Here is an 18736-nt window from a genome sequence, read left to right on the forward strand (position 1 = left end):
TTAGAACAATCAAAAAGATGCCCACAGTACATGACTTTTAATTAATAACTATTCTGCATCTAGCCATTTATCTCAAGCATCTGGGGGAAGTTGAAAAGTATTTATCTTCACACAGATGTAGTGTATATCAGGGTTAAGGATGAGCAAAGCTCACATAAAAAGATAATGATGACTGTTACCAGAGAACTAGATCTTATTTCCCACACATTAAACTTAAAATCACAATGATAAGCTTGACTTTCAGAACCTTCTGGAATTATAAACAAATATCCTGATGTGGAAAAAGAAAATGCATCCAACTGTTCCTATTTTTTTCAAGGGACAGAATTCAAAGTTTCACGGGGCCACCCCTGCTTAGACACATCACAGCTGGTGTCCGTGTGGGGTTGGATGAGTGTCTCACATGGTCCCTGAGCTTAGGCTTCTTCTTTTATAAGATAAAACTTACCGGAAGGTGGGACAAGCAGGAGAAAAGTTCATCTGCTGAAAAAAGGTTCCTTTGTTTGTATGCAAGACAATCTTAGATGAATGTGTGGTGATTTACAAGAGACAAGGAAAGAACTCTAAATGATATTGAGGCACTGATGGACACGGAGTTCAAAAATAAAAAATATTAATAAATGGTATTGATATGTATCATAAAAGATCCTTGGATCATGAATTTCTTCCTTATATTCAATTATCTTTCTATAGTTTCTACATTGAGGAAAAAGTCTCAATTAAATGCTAGAATATCTGTAATACTTTCTAATCTTTCTATTAAAAATTTAAAAATAAGGAAAAGCAGGATTATGGGTTAATAAACTATGGTATTTGTACACCATGGAATAATAGTCGTAAAGAGATGGGAACTTTACACATTTGTATTTTACCTGGATGAAATTAAAGCACATTTTTCTTAGTAAAGTATCATAGGAATGGAACAGCAAGTATCCAATTGTACTCAATACTAATATGAAATCAACAGATAAATAACTACACACCCACACAAGAGAAAAACACAATTATATTCAAGTTGAAGGGAGGGGGAGGAGAGAAAGAAGAAAGGGGAGAAGGGAGAAGGTTGGTAAGCTCTCACCTAATGGACACAATGTAAGGCTATGTAATAGAACCTCTAGGTGAAGGGCTCAACTACAACTTGAACTTTCCCTTAGAAACGTAAACAATATAACCTGACCATATTTGTACCTTCATCTTAATCTGAAATTAAAAATATAAAAATAAAATAAATTAAACTGATAGAAACATTTTTTAAAAGCAGGCTTATACTTACAATCTTTTCATATAGGGTTGCTAGACTGACCAAATTAAATTACAGTTAAACTTTAATTGCAGATAAACAACAAGTCATTTTTAGGGTATATGTCCTGCAATATTTGGACATACTTCTGGTCAAAAATCATTTGTTGTTTATCTGAAATTCAATTTTAACTAAGTATCCTAACTTTTTCTGGAAACCCTATTTCTGCAGGCAGGGGTGGCTAACTAAAATTTTCAACTTTTGTCTTATTTTCATTGTGTTGATCATCCCTTTCACATGGGGTATTAGATTATTGCTTAGCAAAGATCACTCCGTACTCCCTCTCCCACTTCTATGAGCAAAGCAACTTTCCTGACCCATTGATATGGGGGTTGGCTGGGTGACTTGTTTTGACCAATGGAATGTGGGTAGAAATGCCAGTTTCAAGCCAAAGGCAGCCTCTGCTCCTTAGTTCTAGGCCCCAGAATGAGACATGTCAGCAGACCTGCAACCTGGAGCCTGGCCAGCTAAGCCCAGCTCTGTTACCTGGACTAAGTCAGTCTGTGCAGGCGACAATACACACATCTTGCTAGAAGCCACTGAGCCCAGGTTCAGTAACAGGATTATTGTGAAAATAGTTGAATAACCAACCTACTTCTTGTTAATGGTAAATGATACTAACTTTTCATTTATGGTAGTGATACAAGCTTTTTTAAAAATATAAATATGTTTTATTAAAAAATTATGAATCAATTTAAATAAAAATAAGTCATACCAGTTTAGGTGTTGCATGGATATGTTAAAATTTATGGTTTTTGAATGACCGACTGACACTTGGGGAATGCTTCATTTAATGAACTCCAAGTTCACGTCTAGCCTAACATTTTAGGCACAGTGCAGGAGAGAGAGTGTGAGACTTACAGTGATGTGGATCTTAACCTTAACTCCATCTGAGTGACCCTAGGGGATTAGTAAGTGACTGGTATATAATGAGCTTGGGCAAGTCACCTCATTTTCTCAGTTGCCACATTTCTGAAGTTGAATAACAGTGCCAACCTCAAAGGGTCAGGCATTGTAGAAAACAGTATGGAGGTTTCTCAAAATATTAAAAATAGGACTACAACATGATCCAACAATTCCACTTCTGGCTATATTATGTCCAAAGAAAATAAAACCAGGACATTGAAGAGATTCTACACTCCCACTGTTGGGTACACAAAAACAAAATTCCGTAGGGTGCCTGGCAAACTTTAAGTGCTTGATATTAGCTTCTCTCCTTTCCCAGTGATTGACGTGGGTACAGATCACAAAGAAGATTAGAAAAATTTCTATAAGTCTCAATTCGTAATTAGCCTGTGCAGGGGAATGTGGGCAGTCATGGGCTCATGTTTGCCAAATAAATCAGAGAACAAGACTTCAAAATCTTCTAATCCTTTAAATATCCTCTGGTTTTTTGCTTCACAGATGATGTTTCTTCTTCCTGAGAAAGCAGAAATTAGTAAGACCATTACTTAGTTTTCTCTTTTCTTTCCTTTTCTTTCCACACAGTGACTCACAATGGCATAAATTTATATTTAGAAATACCAGTTTAGTTTGGGGGCTTAGATAGCTAGACCAGAAACTAGGATCCATTGTCCTGCCAAATAGTTTAGGGTTGGCCTTTGTAGAAGCTGAAACTCCAATATCTGGGGGAAAACAAGACTTGGGGCAACCTGCCAAAGGAATGTTAAAAGAGTGTAGGCTACAAAAAGCAGATGCTGCACTGCTGAGGCAAAGCCTAAATGACAATCAAAGCAAGTCCAGGCCTGTGTCATCAGTCCCGTTCCTGTTGTGGAACACTGCCATCACTGTTAGACTGACAACTCTTTCAAAATCTGTGAAATGAAAAAAATAGAGCAGATTCACAAAATTTAAAGCTGATTTTTAAAAATATTAATTCAAATAAGAAAACAAAATATAGAATGAAAATGTATATGTAAATGTATAAAGTGGAGTAGCGGCTGCTCATGGCTGGCCATGAGACCGGGAGTGGACAGACAGACAGCACCCCTACCCCGAGTTGGGACCTTCTAACAGTGGATTGGGATGATGGTTGCACAACTCTGTAAATTTAAGAAAAATTATTGAACTTACACTTAAAACAAGTGAATTTTTTTTAATTTACAATTTTTTTATTGTTAAATCATAGCTGTGTACAATAGTGCAATCGCCTGTACCCATTCTAAGATGCACCATAGATGTGGCCCCACCCATTACCCTCCCTCCACCTTAACCTCCCCCCTCCACCCTAACCTCCCCCCTCCCTTCCCCTTCTTGGCCCTTTCCCCATAGTCTTGTGCTATAGTTGGGTTATTATCTTCATGTGAAAGCTATAATTTAGCTTCATAGTAGGGCTGAGTACATTGGATACTTTTTCTTCCATTCCTGAGATACTTTGCTAAGAAGAATATGTTCCAGCTCCATCCATGTAAACATGAAAGAGGTAAAGTCTCCATCTTTCTTTAAGGCTGCATAGTATTCCATGGTATTCATGTACCACAATTTGCTAGTCCATTCGTGGGTCGATGGGCACTTGGGCTTCTTCCATGACTTAGCAATTATGAATTGGGCTGCAATAAACATGCTGGTACAGATGTCTTTGTTATATTGTGACTTTTGGTCTTCTGGGTATAAACCTAGTAAAGGAATTATAGGATCGAATGGCAGGTCTATTTTTAGGTCTCTAAGTATTCTCCAAATATCCTTCAAAGCAAGTGAATTTTTCCTAAAAACCATTAAGAAATATACAGTGCAAAAAATCATAGATATAGCTGTCATAAAAATACAAAAGATTATCAATAACTATATGCTATTGCTTTTGTAAAAATAATCGCAATGGATAAATTCTGAGAAAATTGGTGCGAGATGTCTTGAATAGTCCAATAATTATTTTTAAGTGGTAGACAAAGATTATCTTCTAAAATGATCCCAGAACTAGATGTGAACCAGTCTGTGAACCAGAACTTGAAATCACTTATTTATGCAGTAAAGGTTCTAAGAAGTACTTCCCCTCCCCTTGCATCTGAAATCCCTCCTTCACTATACTTTCAGGAAACGTTGATTTCTAACTTATGTAAGTTGTTTAAGAAAAAAAACAATAAAAAGTGGGGAGCAAAATCTAACTAGCTCACTTTGTGGATCTAGTGTATTCTTAACTCCATAAATAGATAAAAGATGAAAGTCAGGAAAAATTTATAAAAATTGTAACACATTTCATTTATGAACACAGGTATAAAGACACATTAACTGAATTCAATAGTGTATAAAAATATATCAATATCAAGTAGAATATCTCAGAAATATAAAACATTATTAAGCAGCAGAAATCTCATATTATGACAACTGAGGTGCAAAGATTTTTCAAAATGGTTCTTGAATCTCCAGGATCAAGCAAGAAAGTCCTTCTCTGGGACACAACCCAGGGAACTCTGACCCAGGTCCTTAAGGTGACATGCCTGGGTGGCAAGATATACTGCCAAGATATTTGGGGTACTGCGGAGCTGGAGACAACCTGGGTGTCCATTTCGAGAAGAGTGGTGAGTAAACCATGATAGGTGCACACCTGGGAAGACAACGCAGCAGAGAAATCCTCAGAACAACCCAGAGCTTAAAAACAGAGAATATAATAAAACAGATAACACCACCATGTACATAAATTACAAATACAAGCACACTAAATAGTGCAAAATTTGCAGTAATATATAAAATAAACAGAATACAATATAACACACTGAAATGCTGGAGGAGAGAGCATGGCGTGGAGTGTAGGTGGACATAAGGCATCAAGAAAACTGCCCGGACACTGATCAGTTACTACGAACCTGATTCACTCAACCACTGCACTGGATCTTACAGAAAAGTCACCTCTTTCCCAAGTTCCTGCTGGGACTGAAGCATCTGTCTCCTGTGCTCTTAAGACTAGTCACTTCGTTTAACATTTGACAGGGCTAATTTTACATATGGATTCAGTTGCTCATTATTCAACATAGTGATTCTCAGACTTTGGGATTTTAATAACCAGAGCATTTTTTTAAACATGGGTACCAATAGAATTATCTCATGTTTAATTTGCTGAGAAAGTAAAATCTGAAAATCAAAGTAAAGTATAAGATTCTCAAAAAAACCCTGTTAGCAAAATCATCCATCTTGTCTATTTTATCCCTCTACTCTATGCAGAAATATATAAATAAAGATGCAATATCATAGATACCCTTCTTTTCTTGGGCTGGGAAAATAGCCTCATAACCAAGTGTTTCCCAGCCTTTTCTACATTATCATCTCTCTGTCCCCGAGGAGTCTATTTAGATATTTTTTTCTAATCACCACCCCTCCCCATGAAATGTTAGTACCACAGATATACTGTGTTTCTCTTTATGTACCATGGCCCTTTGAATACCTAAGAATTTGTTCACTCCTCCCCCATGAACCAATTTCCACCCTCCTGGTAACAACATCACTCCCACTGAGAATGCTTACCATACATAAAGCCAGTCTGCCATCCAGGAGTTGAAACCATTTATTTCTGAGGTCAGATTCTAAGAATTATTTCCCCTATGTTTGTATCTGAAGTCTCCTTCAGCAATTTGCTAAGTATTCATCATTTTTAATTCTCATCCCATTTCCCTTCTAAGGAGGAAATATTCTGAGACACAATACATTAAGAATATAAAACATTATTTTTTGAATTAAAATATATAGAACACCTGCTAAGAATAATGTGCTTTGTGAAACACTAAGAAATATGAAAAGTTGACTCAGCTGCAGGCTTGTGCCTTAGAAGAGTTCAGAACTGGTGGGACAGGGCATTGAGTGCAAGAGAGGGAATGAAGGTGTAGAGGGGAGGGACCTAGCCTCAAAGGGTCAAAGGAGAACATGATGTCTGTCTTCTAACAAGTGGGGAGTAATAGGAAGGGGCTGAGAGGTATGGGTAGGACAGAGGTGTTCCTTTATTCATGCATCCCTTTATCCACCCACATATTTCCTGAGAACACATCTTGTTCCAAGCACTGCACTGGGTGCTGAGTTAGTGGTCCAGTGTAGAGTAGATCTTTACCCTCAAGCCCTTTCTCCCAGAGAGGATGAGCAGGTGCCGGGAAAGCAAACATTCTAACAGTGAGGAGAGCTCCTCATTCTGTTAGTAGCTGCCACGCAGGCCCTTGCAACTCCTCTTCTGAAACAAGTTTTGTTTCCTTTCTCAGCCATGGCTGCCAGTAACACAGTAATGAGATGGGTAGGTTGTGTAGCAACCCAGTGTCCCCTGCGCCTGCCTGACAGTGCTGAGAACCATTTGTCCCACAACTAAACAATGAGCTTGCAGCTTTAGCAAGGTGGCAATTAAGAAAATCCAAGCATATCTTCATTTACCCTGGTGGAGTTCGTTATTCTTGGCAGTTTGTGAAATTACAATGTTAAGTAAAGACATCACCAGAATGTTCTTAGCTTATTTGAAAACCTGTTAACTAGAAATAATGAAGTAAATTTGTATGCCTAATTGATATTTACAATCATGTGCAACGTCTGGAATGGGATTTTTTCATTTGCCTTTCTGCCTTTCTGTCATTCTGTCTTATTTTTTTGTTTGATGCCTTCTAAATTTCAGGAGTTTTTGTTTTATTTATTTTTTATCTTTGATTTTAAACACAACAGTATGTTTGGTGCTGCATAAGATGAGACATGCCTTCTGCAGAATATGAAAGACAAGTTTATGGAAAGTCTAAACCACTGGGCTAGGCTTTGCTTGAGGAATTGTACTCTTAATTATTTCTACAGTACAAACGATCCATGGAGTAAGTAATCACTAAATCCTTTCTAATTGGTTTTGGAATACAAACTAACTGAAAATATGAAAAGCCCTGTCCTCTCTGCTCAAGTGGTAGATGTCATTCTCTCTGTACCTCATGATAGCTGAAATATGGTTTGTTCAGTGTGGTATGTTGTAGGAAAAAATCAGGTCAGAGAATCAGCACTAAGACATAAAGCAGCTCTGTTATGTATTTGTTGGGTAACCCTATAGTCAGTATACTCTATATGATGCTGCAGTAACAAAGGACCCCAAGTCAGCAGCGACACAGGCAGCTTACAACAGCAAAGGTTTATTGTTCATTTGCATTGGTAGGAGTTGTCCACAGCTCTGCCTCCCCTCTTGTTTGATTTGGTACGTCAGTTGAAGAAATGGTCCTGTCTCAGAAACTGCTTCTCACATAGAAAGAGGTAGGGAACATGACAGAACCTCTTATGGATCTTAAAGTCTCTGCTTGAAATGACACACATTATGTCTTCTCATATTTCATTGGCCAAATCAAAACAACACGGACAAACCTGATAACAGAGGAGTAAAGAAATTAAGTCATCCCACAAACAGAGATCTTGAAAACCAAAAATCTACTGCAGTAATCTTTAGCGAGAGGCTAAAATTTAGCTACTCTGTAAAATGGGAGGATAGGACTGAGCATCTCAGAAATCCTATGCTTCTAACAGAATGACTGTGTAATGTTTGCAAAGCTGGGAAAGGGTGCAGATTGGGGAATTCAGGCAGTGTTTAAATACTGACTCTGAAAAAAAATGTATGAAATAGGCATCTCTTCTAGAAAATACAATGTAAGGCTTGCATCACATGAAGTGAAGTCAGAGCAACAGTTTGCTTGAGTTCACTAGTTTCAGAGTGTCTAACTAAGCCATCCAAATAGCATTATTTGAGCTGTACTAAAATCCTCTCCTGCCGAACCAGCCACAGAACCAGAGATTCTCATAAGTCAAGACATACCTTTCTGCCTTTTCAGGGTGCTCTCAGGATGAAAGATACAGAACCACATAGTGACACTGTTACCTCTGCAAAAGAATATATCCATATTATTGAAGGTGAGAAAGGACTAGACAGCTGTCAGACATTTTGAGAGAGACCCACAGTAGGTACACAGAGGGGTACACTGCAAGCATCCAGGTGCTGTAGATTAGACCTAAGGGCCAGCTCTGACTGAGAGCAAAGGACAGCAGTCATCCACATTACAAATGAAACTCTCTTTACTTTGTGAGGATTCCTACAGCAGATGATTTGGACAATTTTTTCCACCCCAACTTGACTTTTTCCTGTTATAATAAAAATCTAGCACAGTGAAATGTTAATATGTTTAACAGAGATAGAGCTGAGGTAGCAGAGAAAACCCACATTACTTCAAGGTCTTGTGGACCTGATGGTAGGAAGCTTGCTGTGTTATTTTTTATTGTACTACAAAGCAGTCACTGTCTGCCTTGCACAAAATATGGTAAATTGTTTGTAAGGCTAATTTGAGGCATAAAGCAGCAATATTTGTGAATGCAGATGTTTTTAGCACATCTGTTCAACAATCTCATGCTTTCTTACATACCCACACCTTTGCCACCTGGATGAATAAATATTTTCAATTGTAAAGGCTAAGTCACTTAAACATCCAGGAGCTGGGAACTGAAAGGAAGGAGCTGGGGTAAATTTCCCAGTTGAGCATCCTTTGGCCAGCAGTGTCCAGAGTGGCCATTTCTCAGCTGTCTCTCCCTGCAGGAGTGCCTTCCAGCCAGCAGACAGGTGGCGATGATATATGCCCCTTGCGCTGAAAAGCAGATAGAGCGAGAAGAAAAATGAAGGGATTTGCCAAGCCCTTTGTGCGGAATAGAGACCTCAACCAAAGGAAGTGGAGCGGAGCCATTCATCTTGGGCCTACCATCGTAGCTCCTTTTCTGGTGCTCTTGTGACCTGCCTTTTGAGCTCTGTGTCAAGGCAGTTTATAATGTAAGACCTAGGACCAGAGTTGTTTAACCTTGGCACTATTAACATTTGGGACTGATAATTCTGTGTGTGGGAAGCTGTCCTGTGCATCACAGAACACGTAGTTACTCCCTACTTCCTACCCACTAGCACCAGCAGCAACCGTCCTCCTCTAAGTTTAGACAACCAAGAATGTCTCCTGCTGTTGCTAAATGGGGATAAAAGCACCTCCAGTTGAGAACCACTGATCCAGAGGATGTGATTTTTGAGCCACCTGAGCCAGTCACTTGTTGGCTACGGCAGACAGCATGTGGCTTAAAGTGATGAGCTTTGGCATACTTCATGTTGAAAAGTATAAAAGAATGATCAAGAGTCTGGCTCTCCCAGGTTAGTAATTACCTCTGTTGTTATTAATTTTCCAAAGCAACCAAGTCAAATGAGTCATTATTATCTCAATCCCTCTGCCACGGCTGATTGATTTTGCCCCCCTATTGTTTCTAATTCCATGTAATGTCTGATTACACAGAGAAGCATTCAATACAATTCTCATGTAAGAGTCATTACAAATAGGCTTATTTCTCAGCTGCAAGTAGGTACAGACGAAAGGTTTTATATCACTTTATTGAAATAAATGTCTTACTAGAAGAAAAATGCTCAAGCCCTCCACAGATTGATAGTGTGGTACAAAAAGCCAACATAAATCAATACAAGCACCTGATGATTTTTAAATATGTTTAAGATGCATATTTATGATTTGCTTGCACTTATATTGTACAAATTAGGGCATTGATTCAATGAAAAACACTTTAACACATATAGTTCTTCTCATTGGAATTCTTAGTATACATCTGTTGGCTCTGTGTGGTATTTACACCTATCTGAAAAGACATCAGGAGCTTCCCATCTATCTTGGGGACAAACTTTGACAGATATATAAAATAGTAAACATGACAGAGGTAAAGTCTTTATCTTTATATAAGGCTGCATAATATTCCATGGTGTACATATACCACAATTTATTAATTCATTCGTAGATCGATGGGCACTTGGGCTTTTTCCATGATTTAGCAATTATGAATTGGGCTGCAATAAACATTCTGGTACAAATATATTTGTTATGATGTGATTTTTGGTCTTCTGGGTATATTCCTAGTAGAGGAATCATAGGATTGAATGGCAGATCTATTTTTAGATCTCTGAGTGTTCTCCAAACATCTTTCCAAAAGGAATGTATTAATTTGCATTCCCACCAGCAGTATAGAAGTGTTCCCTTTTCTCCACAAACACGCCACCATCTCTGGTCTTGAGATTTTGTGATATAGGCTAATCTTACTGGAGTTAAATGATACTCAAAGTCGTTTTGATTCTCTGATAATTAAAGATGATGAGCATTTTTTCATATGTCTGTAGGCCGCGCGCCTGTCTTCTTCAGAAAATAAATAGCATGAAACCTTTTCAGAAGCTTAAATATTAGCAAATCTAGTTCTGAATTTTAGAAAGAAGAATAAAAAGTAGACTCAGTATACCATTGACCAGTGTATTAGTAATAATCTCAGGAAATTTTGACCATGAAGGAACGGCGGCAGGCCTAAAAATTTCATCTTAGATTCATCTAAACTTGGCAGTTAGCACTCAGATGTGCTGAGGTTGTTTCTACTAATTGACTATATCTGTTGAATAGGTGGCTCATAGTCAAAATCTTAAGGGCAGTTAGAAGGCAAGGAGGCTTATAAGGACCTTTGAGAATAGGGTAGTGCAGGATTTTTGTATACTGAGGATTCAATACTGCATGAAATGGGTACCAGTCTCCATGGGGCATTTTGAGAGACCTGGGATGTTAAGAACCTATTAGAGCAGAACCTCCATAGCTGACCATCTCCCTACATTGACTATATCCTTAAACTGACCTAATTTTCATAGACCAGGCATGCACCACATGTATGTATCAGTATGGTAGTTACTTATGTTGACCACCTCTGTATGTTGACTGTTATAGTCCCTTGGGTGGTCAACTGCTGCTTTTAAATCCTCAGAAAGGAAATAGCAGAGGATATTAACAAATGGAAGAACATACCATGCTCATGGATGGGAAGAATCAACATTATTAAAATGTCTATACTTCCCAAAGCAATCTACCTATCCAATGCCATCAAAATACCAACATCGTACTTTCAAGATTTGGAGAAAATGATTCTGCGTTTTGTATGGAACCAGAAAAAAACCCATATAGCTAAGGCAGTTCTTAGTAATAAAAATAAGGGGGCATCAGCATACAAAATTTTAGCCTGTACTACAAAGCCATCGTGGTCAAGACAGCATGGTACTGGCAGAAAAACAGAGACATAGACACTTGGAATCGAATTGAAAACCAAGAAATGAAACTAACATCTTACAACCACCTAATCTTCGATAAACCAAACAAGAACATACCTTGGGGGAAAGACTCCCTATTCAATAAATGGTGTTGGGAGAACTGGATGTCTACATGTAAAAGACTGAAACTGGACCCACACCTTTCCCCACTCACAAAAATTGATTCAAAATGGATAAAGGACTTAAATTTAAGGCATGAAACAATAAAAATCCTCAAAGAAAGCATAGGAAAAACAATGGAAGATATTGGCCTGGGGAAAGACTTCATGAAGAAGACTGCCATGGCAATTGCAACAACAACAAAAATAAACAAATGGGACTTCATTAAACTGAAAAGCTTCTGTACAGCTAAGGAGACAATAACCAAAGCAAAGAGACAACCTACACAATGGGAAAGGATAGTTGCATATTTTGAATCAGACAAAAGCTTGATAACTAGGATCTATAGAGAACTCAAATTAATCCACATGAAAAAAACCAGCAATCCCATATATCAATGGGCAAGAGACATGAATGGAACCTTCTCTAAAGAAGACAGACGAATGGCTAACAAACACATGAAAAAAAATGTTCATCATCTCTATATATTAGAGAAATGCAAACCAAAACAACCCTGAGATATCATCTAACCCCAATAAGAATGGCCTACATCACAAAATCTCAAAACTGCAGATGCTGGTGTGGATGTGGAGAGAAGGGAACACTTTTACACTGCTGGTGGGACTGCAAACTAGTACAACCTTTCTGGAAGGAAGTATGGAGAAACCTCAAAGCACTCAAGCTAGACCTCCCATTTGATCCTGCAATCCCATTACTGGGCATCTACCCAGAAGGAAAGAAATCCTTTTATCATAAGGACACTTGTACTAGACTGTTTATTGCAGCTCAATTTACAATTGCCAAAACGTGGAAACAGCCTAAATGCCCACCAACCCAGGAATGGATTAACAAGCTGTGGTCTATGTATACCATGGAATACTATTCAGCCATTAAAAAAAATGGAGACTTTACATCCTTCGTATTAACCTGGATGGAAGTGGAAGACATTATTCTTAGGAAAGCATCACAAGAATGGAGAAGCATGAATCCTATGTACTCAATTTTGTTATGAGGACAATTAAGGTTATTGGGGTGGGAGGAAAAGCAGAAAGAGGGACGGAGGGAAGGGGGTGGGGCCTTGGTGTGTGTCACACTTTATGGGGGCAAGACATGATTGCAAGAGGGGCTTTACCTAACAATTTCAATCAGTGTAACCTGGCTTATTGTACCCTCAATGAATCCCCAACAATAAATAAATAAAAAAAAAAAAATAGCCGGGCATTTTGGTGAGTGCCTATTGTCCCAGCTACTTGGGAGGCTGAGGTAAGAGAATTGCTTAAGCCCAAGAGTTTGAGGTTGCTGTGAGCTGTCACAGCACGGCACTGTACCAAGGGCAATATAATGAGACTCTGTCTCAAAAAAAAAAAAACAAAAAAACTTGAAATGCCTCTGAATGGTCTGTATTATTAAGTTTTTAGTTAACAGAATTTTTGTTAGATTAATTCTTTAAGAATGAAACTACTTTAATTTCTCCATTTTTCTCCAAAGAATTTAAAAAGTATGGGTTCGAGATGGAGCTGCATATTTTTATGGCCCCATCTTCATTCACCCAGAAGAGACAGAGCATGAACCCACAAAAATGTTCTACAAAAAAGAAGTATTTCTGAGTAATCTGGAAGAAACTTGCCCCATGACATGTATTCTAGGTAAGTATCTGTGCTTTTTCATTTAATCACATTTATTCCATAAAAACTGATTGAGTACTGCTGTGCTAGACACTGTTCTGGCTGTTATGTATATAGCAGTAAAAAAATGTAAATCTCTGCTCTCTTAAAGACTTACATTGGGGCAGAGGTTGGGGAGTCAGTAAATAAATTAAAAAATAAGTACATAGAAAATCAGGTAGTAATTAGGGCTATGAATAAAATTAAAGCAGTATAATAGGATAGAGAGTAGTATTAAGGTAAGGTCCTGCAGTCAGACAAAACTTCACTGGTAGGAGACTTGTGAAAAGAACCCTGAAGGAAGCAAGGAAGAAAACCACTTGCATATCTGAAATTTTACTCCCTTTAGACACAACAGATGCCAGATGCAAAGGCATATTTGAGAAACAATAAGAAAGCTGGGTAAGGCCAGGCACAATGGCTCATGCCTGTAATTGTAGCACTCTGGAAGGCTAAGGCGGGTAGATTGCCTGAGCTCAGGTGTTGGAGACTAGCCTAAGCAAGAGTGAAAAACTCTAAAAATGCCCAACTCTAAAAATAGCTGGGCATTGTAGTGGGAGCCTGTAGTCCCAGCTACTCTGGCGGCTGAAACAAAAGGATTACTTGAGCTCAAGAGTTTGAGGTTGCTGTGAGCTGTGATGCCACAGCACTCTACCAAGGGCATCAAAGTGAGATTCTGTCTCAAAAAAAAAAAGAAGAAGAAGAAGAGTGGTTAAGGCAGGACAGGGGAATGTGATAGGGGATGAGCCCTCTGAGGTGGACATCTGATCATGGTAGGTTCTGTAGACAGAGTAGATGGGAAGTCCTGGAAGGGGTTGAGCAGAACAGTGGTATGAGCTGAAACATACATTAGAGGAATCACTATGGCTGCTGTATGGAGAATATGTTGTAAGAATAAGGTAAGAAACAAACCAGTCAAAAGATTTATAATCTCTGTTGGACTCTTAACCCTCGTAACGTTATTGTCCTGCATTCCAGACTCCTGTTTCGATTTCTGTTCTGTCAAGTATACCAAGTGTTTAGGGTAGTGTTTTCTTTATTAGATCTAATTGTATGCATCACATACCAGGATTATTTGATAGCTCAGAGTACATGAGCCCATCACAATGCATGGTTTTGCCTAATTTTAGCAGATGAGGTCTCACTCTTGTTCAGGCTGCTCTCCAACTCCTGAGCTCAAGCAATCTGCCTGTCTTGGTCTATAATCCCAAAGTGCTAGGCATGTGCCACCTTGCCTGGCCAGGAGAGTCTTTCTAAATGAGCCTTTCTAAATGAGGTTTTGGGAAATACATGCTTCCTCATCCCTTTTTCCAATACAGTTAAATCATATATTTCATAGAATACTTTGGAGTTTCTTCACATATTGACATCACACACTGAAAATTTGTGAGTCATCTTTTGAAGTATATTCTGAACTATTTTTTAGGCATTTGGGGATTAAGTATAGATGCAGTTAAATAAATTAAAAATTATTTCGTTTTAATTTAACAAAAAAAATATCCAAAAGCATGTTTTTATTCACCTATCAAGTTATTTCGTTCAGTAGACTTAATGTTTTGGGAGTTGGGGGAGGGTTTGTTGTTGTTGAGACAGTCTCTGTTTATCCATGCTAGAGTGCCATGGTGTCATAGCTCAACAGTGACCTCAAACTCTTGGGCTCAACCAACCCTCTTGCCTCAGCCTCCCAAGTAGCTAGGACTACAGGAGCCCACCATAACTTGCAGCTAGCTTTTTTTTCTATTTTTAGTAGAGAGGAGGTCTCATTCTTCAAGCTGGTTTGAGCTCAGGCAATCCACCTGCCTTGGCCTCACAGAGTGCTAGGATTACAAGCATGAGCCACGGCGCCCAGCAAGACTTAATGTATTTTCAGTACATACTGAAATAACTTGTCTAATTTCTGCAGAGAAATTACTAATTTTCTACTTGTTCTTCATTTCTAAACAAAATTTGATCATTTGATTTTTTTGTCTGTAGTTTATTTTCCTCTTCTTCAAATGTTTACTTTTTTAGATACTGTTAACATTGAATTATTAAATATTCCTGCCTATAAAAACTATTATGATTAAGCCATCCATGGTGACCTATAATTCTAGCATTTTGAGAGATAGGCTCACTTGAAGCCAGGAGTTTGTGAGACCAGCCTGGGCAATACAGCAAGACGCCGGTCTCTTCAGAAAAGAGAAAAATTAAGCCAAGCACGATGGCTCGTGCCTGTAATCCTAGCCCCCTGGGAGGCCAAGGTGGGCAGATGGCCTGAGCTCACAGGTTTGAGACCAGCATTAGCTAGAACTAGACCCTGTCTTTAACAATAGCAGGATGTTATGACAGGCGCCTATAGTCCCAGCTACTTGGCTGAGGCAAGAGAATCGCTTGAGCCCAAGAGTCTGAGGTTGCTGTGAGCTGTGATGCCATGGTATTCTCCCAGGGGGCAACAAAGTGAGACTCTGTCTCAAAACAAAAAAGAAAAATTAGTCAGGCATGGTGGTGCGTGACTGTAGTCCCTGCTACTCAGGAGGCTGAGGCAGAATTGCTTGAGCCTAAGAGTTTGAGGTTATAGTGAGCTATGATAATACCACTACACTGTACTGGCATTTTTTTTTCTTCTTTTCTTTTTGCAGTTTTTGGCCAGGGCTGGGTTTGAACCCACCACCTCTAGCATATGGGGTCGGCACCTTACTCCTTTGAGCCACAGGTGCCACCCCTAGCGTTTCTTTCCTTTTCTTTTTTTTTTTTTTTTAAAAAAAAAAAAAATTGGCCCAGGAAGTTGACTCACACCTGTAATCCTAACACTCTCAGAGGTTGAAATGGAAGGATTACTTGAGGTCAGGAGTTTGAGACAAGCTTGAGAAAGAGCAAGACCTTGTGTCTACTAAAAATAGAAAAAAATTAGCCAGGCATATTGGCAGGCACTTGTAATACTAGGCAGGCCCAGGCTGGGTTCAAACCTGCCAGCCCTGGTGTATGTGGCCGGAGGCTTGAGGCAGGCAGATCACTTGAGCCCACGAGTTTGAGGTAGCGGTGAGTGTGATCATGCCACTATACTCTAGCCCAAGGCTACAGAGTGAGACTCTGTCTCAAAACTATATATATATATATTTTTAGAACTTAATAAAACAGTATAAAAATTTGCTTGCAAATATTCTATAGTTAAAACCATAATTTTTAATGAATATTAAATGTTTTAATTAAGTCTATCAAACCTTAGCACTGAGGGAAATTTTGACATCTTAAAATTTCAATTTCTGGATGCCACAGCAGTCTAACCTGAGCAACAGAGTAGGATTCTGTCACAAAAGAATAAAAATTTCCAGTTCCTCAGCTGCCGCCAGGGTGCTTGGTTCTTCTGAGAAAGCTAAGGCCGCGTTGGGGTGAGGCCCTCACTTCATCCGGCGACTAGCACCGCGCCTGGCAGAGCTATCTCAGTACTCGCTCACGCCATGGCCTCCATCTCAGAGCTCGCCTGCATTTACTCAGCCCTCATTTTGCATGACGATGAGGTGACCGCCACGGAGGATAAGATAAATGCCCTCATTAAAGCAGCTGGTGGAAATGTTGAACCTTTTTGGCCTGGCTTATTTGCAAAGGCCCTGGCTGATGTCAACACTGGGAGCCTCATTTGCAATGTAGGGGCTGGTGGACCTGCTCCAGCAGCTGGTGCTACACCAGCAGGAGGTCCTGCCCCCTCCACTGCTGCTGCCCCAGCTGAGGAGAAGAAAGTAGAAGCAAAGAAAGAAGAATCTGAGGAATCTGATGATGACATGGGCTTTGGTCTTTTTGACTAAATCTTTTTTGTAATGTGTTCAATAAAAAGTTGAATTCTGCTGTCAAAAATTTTTTTTTCCAGTTTCTAGGCCAGGCATAGTGACTGATGCCTGTAATCCTAGCTAGCAGTTTGGGAGGCCAAGGTGGGAGGATCGCTTGAGTGTTTTGAGACCAGCCTGAGCAACATAGCAAGATCCCGTCTCTACAAAAAATAATTTTAAAAATCAACTGGATAGGCTCAGCACCTATAGCTCAGCAGCTAGGGCGCCAGCCATGTACACCAGAGCTGTGGGTTCAAATCCAGCCCCAGCCTGCCAAACAATGACAACTACAACCAAAAAATAGTCGGGGGTCGGCGCCTATGGCTCAAGTGGTTAAGGCGCCAGCCACATACACCTGAGCTGGTGGCTCTGAATCCAGCCCGGGCCCGCCAAACAACAATGATGGCTACAACCAAAAAATAGCCGGGCATTGTGGCAGGCGCCTGTAGTCCCAGCTTCTTGGGAGGCGGAGGCAGGAGAATCACTTGAGCCCAGGAGTTGGAGGTTGCTGTGAGCTATGATGCCAAGGCACTCTACCCAGGGTGACAGCTTGAGGCTCTGTCTCAAAAAAAAAAAAAAAAAGCCAGGTGTTTGGCAGGCACCTGTAGTCCGAGCTACTTGTGAGGCTGAGGCAAGAGAAGTGCTTAAGCCCAGGAGTTTGAGGTTGCTGTGAGCTGTGACGCTACGGCACTCTACCGAGGGCAACAAAATGAGACTTGTCTCAAACAAAAAAAAAGCAACTGGATGGGGCAATGCCTGTAGCTCAGTGGGTAGGGCGCCATCCACATAGACCACGGCTGGCAGGTTCAAACCCTGCCTGGGCCAGCTAAAGCAACAATGACAACCACAGCAAAAAAATAGCTGGGTGGGCTCGGTGCCTGTGGCTCAAGCGGCTAAGGCACCAGCCACATACACCTGAGCTGGCGGGTTTGAATCCAGCCCGGGCCCGCCAAACAATAATGACAACTACAACCAAAAAATAGCCGGGCATTGTGGCAGGCGCCTGTAGTGATTTTTTTTAAACATAATACCTGACCTAGCAGAGGAAGGGAGTGTGTTAACTAGATTAAGAGCTGCATCAGAAATATAATTGTGAAAGGGTAGATTACTTGTATATCCAAATATGTTTTAGTATTCTTTATTTCCTTATTATCAGATGTGGCATTTTTGTCTTCTAAGTTTAAGAATTGTAATTCTCTCTTTTTTAAATTAGTTTCTCCAATGAACTTGGATTTTCTTCTTTTTTTATTAGAGGGTTATAATTCTCAATCAAAAATCTAATACTTTCTAAAATATTTTCTGAATTTAGCTTGTGTTTATGAATTACAGGAGAAGGGAAATTATAATTTAAGAAAATTCTCACTGGAAAGACCATTACAGATCCCAAACAGTTGAGTTTGGTGGTCCTCTCTTTCTTATATGACCCTAGAATCAACATTTGGAGGTAGTGTATGATACACAGTAAGAAGCAACAAACATGGAACATTATTTCACTTGAGGGTATGTTTTTGAAATCTGCTTATTGTAAGAGGGGTGGTTGCCATTGGGAGCTTCCACTGCTGTCTGTAAGTTGAGAGTGACTCTCAGAGGACACTTTTTTCCTTTTAATCTGCTATGAATCAATACCCAGATGTTTAATTACTGTACTTATTAAATCATGAGGACAAAAGTATAGAATGGGAAAAGGTCTCTTATTATAGCTAGATACTTTAAATACGGGAGGCCCTTGTAACTTAATTGCCTTTAGTCAACCACTGGATCTCAATTTTCATCAAGTATT

The 18736-nt window shown here is 39.5% G+C and overlaps 1 protein-coding gene across 1 annotated transcript; it reads left to right on the forward strand.

Moving 5' to 3' along the window:
• Positions 1 to 16500: 16500 nt before the first annotated feature.
• On the forward strand, positions 16501 to 16969 carry LOC128591772 (60S acidic ribosomal protein P1-like). The gene has a single exon (XM_053599518.1). It carries the CDS (start codon positions 16591 to 16593, stop codon positions 16933 to 16935), a length of 345 nt encoding a protein of 114 aa, XP_053455493.1. The 5' UTR covers positions 16501 to 16590; the 3' UTR covers positions 16936 to 16969.
• The last annotated feature ends 1767 nt before the right edge of the window (positions 16970 to 18736 follow it).

Source organism: Nycticebus coucang, chromosome 8, assembly GCF_027406575.1.
Source record: "Nycticebus coucang isolate mNycCou1 chromosome 8, mNycCou1.pri, whole genome shotgun sequence".
Classification (NCBI taxonomy): Eukaryota; Metazoa; Chordata; class Mammalia; order Primates; family Lorisidae; genus Nycticebus; species Nycticebus coucang.